Source organism: Galeopterus variegatus, unplaced genomic scaffold (genome assembly GCF_000696425.1).
Source record: "Galeopterus variegatus unplaced genomic scaffold, G_variegatus-3.0.2 Scaffold1448, whole genome shotgun sequence".
NCBI lineage: Eukaryota > Metazoa > Chordata > Mammalia > Dermoptera > Cynocephalidae > Galeopterus > Galeopterus variegatus.
In genome coordinates this window covers 21,026-26,261 of record NW_007727559.1, presented here as the reverse complement: position 1 = coordinate 26,261, position 5,236 = coordinate 21,026, and the positions used below count along the sequence as shown (strand labels likewise).

The following is a 5,236-nucleotide window of genomic DNA, read 5'->3' as shown; positions in this document are numbered from 1 at the left end:
CTCCACAAAGCATTTCACAAATTATATACATTAAATCTGACCCTCAACCCTGAGTCAGAGCCTGGGTCTAATTAGGTTAGATACTAATTTCTCAATACCTCCCAGATGTCCTTGGCTCAGTTTTTATCACATTGTTATCACTTCCTCTTTTAAACTGAAGCCTCCTCTAAGGCAAAGATGATTCTTTACAAATGTACCTCCAGTACTGGTATATAACATACCCTCAAAAAATATTTCTTAATACTTGGTTGGTCTATTTACTATTTCAAAACTAAAATATTTAAAAATATCTATGGTAAATAATTCCTTTCAGTGTCAAAGTAACACAAATATATGTGCTTTTAAAAAGAAATTATTTAAAAATGAAATATTATTATTTTTTTGGTAGCTGGCCAGTATATTCTCTAGCCAACTGAGCTAATTGGCCAAAATTTGTTATTCTTAAAATCAGGACAAAACATTAATCCACGAAGATTTTATCCCATTAATTATAATCTCAATTTTAAAACTCTAAATTGAATTGGAAAGTGATCACCATGGCAATTCATTCATTACATTCCATATCTATCCAACTCCTCCTAAGATGACCTCTCCCTAATTCATTTCAAACAAACCACCAAACTATAATTTCATCACGACTACCTATATGTTGGCAATGATAAATTAATCAGACACAATAAGTCACCCCCAACACTTTCAAATAACTAATCACTTATTATTATTATTATTATTATTTTATTTTATTTATTTATTTTTTTAAAGATGACCGGTAAGGGGATCTGAACCCTTGACTTGGTGTTGTCAGCACCACGCTCACCCAGCGAGCGAACCGGCCATCCCTATATGGGATCCGAACCCATGGCCTTGGTGTTATCAGCACCGCACTCTACCGAGTGAGCCACGGGCCGGCCCATCACTTGTTATTATAATCATGAAGGTTTAGGATTAAATAGTCATAAACCAATCTCAATTTCAGAGTTAATTTTTGTTTCTAACAAGAATTGGTGTTAGTCTAGTTACCCATAAACAGATTCTTAGTCACGAAGGAAGAATTAAAGGGACTTACTGCCATTCGCTCAGCTGTCAGCCACTCTTCCTCCTCAGGATTTCCATGCCGGTGAGTGTAATACGAAACACTAGAAATCACTTTATTAATTTCATTCAGTGCATTCATTTTTCCATTAAAAGAAGAAATTTGCAACAATCTATAAGGGAAATCTGAAGTAAATATTGTTATAAGACTTCACACAAATAATAATTTAAGGTAAGAAATATCTTACCTGAGTATCATTTTCAATCTAAAAGTTTCTAAATTTTTCACAGTTTCTTCTTGTCCTGGAATCCTTGAAGCTAAGTTCCTCAGAGATTTGGTAATCATTGAAAGGGCATCATTTTTGGCTTCACTTTTTGCCTCTTTTTTAAGTTCTTCATCAGTTAAATTTTCTAGTAACTGTGGAACTATTTCTATAACTGGAAGGAAGTATTTTTTCACTGTATGTTGACTGAGAAACTCATAGCATTGTCCAAATGGTCTGAAATAAAAAAGAGAGAAAACTTCTGTGACACAACTTTTTCTTTTTAACCAGAACTAAATTCTCAAACTAACTTCAATACTTAAAACAGTTATTTTAAAATAAGAAGACACCACACTAGAAAATTGAAACTCAATGATTTTCAGGAAAATAAAATAACAATATGTATAGTGCATTGAATATTCACTTTAAAAGATAACTTACTTAATAAGAGCTGCAATTATTTGAATGTTTAACGCTGATCCATTAATGAAACGATCATGCAAAATCTGAAACCCATTTAACATGCCAAATTTATTGATGAGGTCCACTAGCCAACCCTGCAATATAGGTAATAATAAGAGTTAGTTCCCTGCTTTAAGAAAAAGTTACTACCTAAAATGTTTGAAACAAACCAGAAATAGAAAAGTTAACAAAATAACGTAAAATTACCTTTAAAAAGAACACAAAATATTTACATTATATGGTATGATACATATATTTAAATAAAGACTTAGACCTTTTCTATTACAGTTGTTACCTATATCCCTGGAACCAGAAGTAACACAAGCAGCAATTACAGAGTACACACTGACATGAGGTTTTTCATAACACATACTCTGGTGAACACAAATGAGGCAAAGGTTGTGTAGCTAAAAACATTTGTACATGTAAGATGTAAAACGAATTAAGGAATTAGGAAATTTTTCAAAAATTAAATTAAAGATAAGTCAAGAATTAAGTAATAAGGTCAAAAGACTCTTAAATTTTATCTTCAAAACAGCCAAATTTTAGAAGAAAACCTACAAAAATGGCAGGGGGATGGGAGGGGAAGGGAGGACCAGGGATACAAGCTGGTTTACTACCAATGTTAAGCAGAAATAACTTCTACCTTTAAATAGAAAAACATATTCAGGACATATGGAAAATAAAATGTAATTCTTTTAAAGAAGAATACATTTGTATAACCTAATGCTAGGCTTTGCATGATGGAAATCTAAATAAATTTTAAAACCTCTAGTAAATCAACTATCTTATTTCTGAATAAGTTCACTGTAGTACTTCCTACCTTTTAATTTAGTTTTAAAAAGTCAATACAGAGAGTGACATCAGCAAAATGACAAACTATGGTGCTTCACAGCCTTGTTCCTGCTAAAAAAAAAAAACTTCATAGGAACTCTGGCAATCCGTCAAAATTATACAGCAATCAAGCAAATTCCCAATCAATAAAAAGCCACATTCACAAAGAATAGGCAATTTTGTAGTGTTTTAACTCATCTTTGCTCACTCTCTTCCCACCAATGCACAATTTAAGAGAAGTAGTAGCCTGGTTCTTGGCTCCCCTATCTTAACTGGAGAGAGCAGAGAGAACGGAATTTCCAACATTCTAATCTGTCTGCAAGCTCCCTGTGGGTCTCTGTGTCACCTAATTTGAAGGTCAGATTGCCAAAATGGGTTGAAACTCATGCTAGGAGAAGCCATAGCAAGATAATTTGTGAAAACACCAAGGGAATCCCAAGAGAACAGGGAAGGCACCTGAAGAACCAGAAGAGGAGAAATTAAGAAATTTAAAAGCAGCCTGCATATGGGGAATATGTAGGGAAAAAAGGATGCACTGTCTCAAAGAAAGATACATTCCTTGAAAAGACTGCAGAAGGCCTTAAGTCTTCATGTGGGCTAATTAATGAAGACATTCTCCTGCACTGAGCCTGTCCACAATGACTGGAAGAAGTGAGTGTTTTTCCAAATGCTCAATTTTTAACAAAAGATAATAAGGCTTACAAAGAGACAGGGGAAAAGTGCCTACTCTAAGAAACAAATAAATCTCCAGAAAATCCCTGGAGAAACAAAGACAGGTATACTTGACAAAAACTTTAAATGTCAAATATTCTCAAAGAGCTAAAAGAAAACAGAGATAGAGAACTGAAGGAAATCAGGAAAACGATATACATATGAATACATAAAAGAAACAGAAGTTATAAAAGCAAACCAACCAGAAATTCTGTAAATGAAGATATGGTAACTGAATTGAAGAAAAATTCCTAGATGGGTTTAACAGGAGACTTGAACAGACAGAATTAACAACCAGAACTTGAGGACAGGTCATTTGAAATCACTGAGTCAGGGCCGGCCCGGTGGCACACTGGAGAGTGCGCCGCTTGGGAGTGCAGTGGCGCTCCCGCCGAGGGTTCGGATCCCATGTGGAGACTGGCGCCCGCTCACTGGCTGAGCGCAGTGTGGGCGCAACACGGAGAGTTGCGATACCGTTGCCGGTCCCCGGTACAGGCGCGACACCGAGGGTTGCGATCCTGTTACCGGTCAGTAAAAAAGACAAAAAGGAAAAAAAAAAAAAAAGAAATCACTGAGTCAGAGGAGCAAAACAAAAAGAATGAAATAAAGTGAAAAGAAGCTAAGGGACTTATGGAATACCACCAAGTGGAAAATGTACATATTATGACAGTCCAACAAGCAAAAGAGACAGAAAGGAGCAGAAAGCTTATGGGAACAAATAGTAAACAAACTTTCCTAAATCTGAGGAAAGAAATGGATATATATACAAGAAGCTCAATGAACTCCAGGAAGGATATGCTCCAAAAGACCCACACCAACATACATTATGATCGACCTATCTAAAGAAAAAGAGAATCTTGAAAGCACCAAGAGAAGCAATCCAAGGGAGTTCCAGTAAAATTATGGCTAATTCACCAGCAGGAACTTTGAAGACCAAAGAAGCTGAAAGTGCTGACAGGAAAAACTATCAAAGAAGAATTTCACAACGGCAAAACAGTCTTTCAAATATGAGAAAGAAATTAAAAACATTCCTAGACAAACAAAAGCTGAGAGAATCCATCACCGCTAGACTCACTCTATAAAAAATGGTAAATGAAGTCCTTCAAGTTCAAATAAAAGGACATCACAGAGGAACTCAATGTCATACAAAAATATAAAGATCTCTGATAAAAGTAAAACACAGGCACTTATAAAAACCAGTATTACTATAATTTTGACTTGTAGCTCCACTTTTTATTCTTTTACAGGATTTATAAAGCAAAAGCATAAAAAACTTATAAATCAATGTTAATTGGTTGACGTTATAAAAATGCATATACATTTACATTACACTTTAAGATATATTAAATGGATATATTAAAGTGTAATGTACATAATATATAAAAATGTAATAAATGACATCAATAAAAGAGGAAAGTACAGCACAATTGAAGTAAAGCTGGAAATAGTTTAAAATAGATTGTCATAAACTTAGGATATTATATGCAATCCTCACGGTAGCCAGGAGAAACATATTTTAGAGTATACATAAAAGAAAATGAGAAGGAAATAAGAACAGTTTATAAAACAATCTGAAGAACTGAACCACAGAAAAGAAAGTAAGTCAGGAAATGATGCACAAAAAAACATATAAGACATACTGAAAATGAGTAACAAAAGGGCAATGGTAAATCTCTCCTTATAAGTAATTACTTCAAATAGATATAAAAAATAGGATCCAAGATAACGTTGTCTATAAAAGACTCACTTTAGAACTAACGACATGCATAGCTTCAAAACGAATGAATGAAAATATTTCACGCAAATAGTAACCAAAAGAGAGCAGGCGGTGATTATACAAATACAGACAAAATAAAAAACTCACAACAAAGAAGAACACCATATAAGAAAAAAGTGTCAATTCATCAAGAATGTATATGGCAATTATACATACA

The 5,236-nt window shown here is 34.1% G+C and overlaps 1 protein-coding gene across 1 annotated transcript in view; it reads right to left on the bottom strand.

The window, feature by feature from the left end:
- The window catches only part of LOC103593949 (probable ubiquitin carboxyl-terminal hydrolase FAF-X), a gene marked incomplete at its 5' end in the record, with an annotated part of 125,525 nt that overhangs the window by 109,405 nt on the left and 10,884 nt on the right, over positions 1-5,236 (bottom strand). The window contains 3 exon segments of the mRNA XM_008577090.1: positions 1,067-1,205; positions 1,281-1,532; positions 1,737-1,852. Of these exon segments, the coding sequence (XP_008575312.1) occupies positions 1,067-1,205; positions 1,281-1,532; positions 1,737-1,852 (507 nt within the window).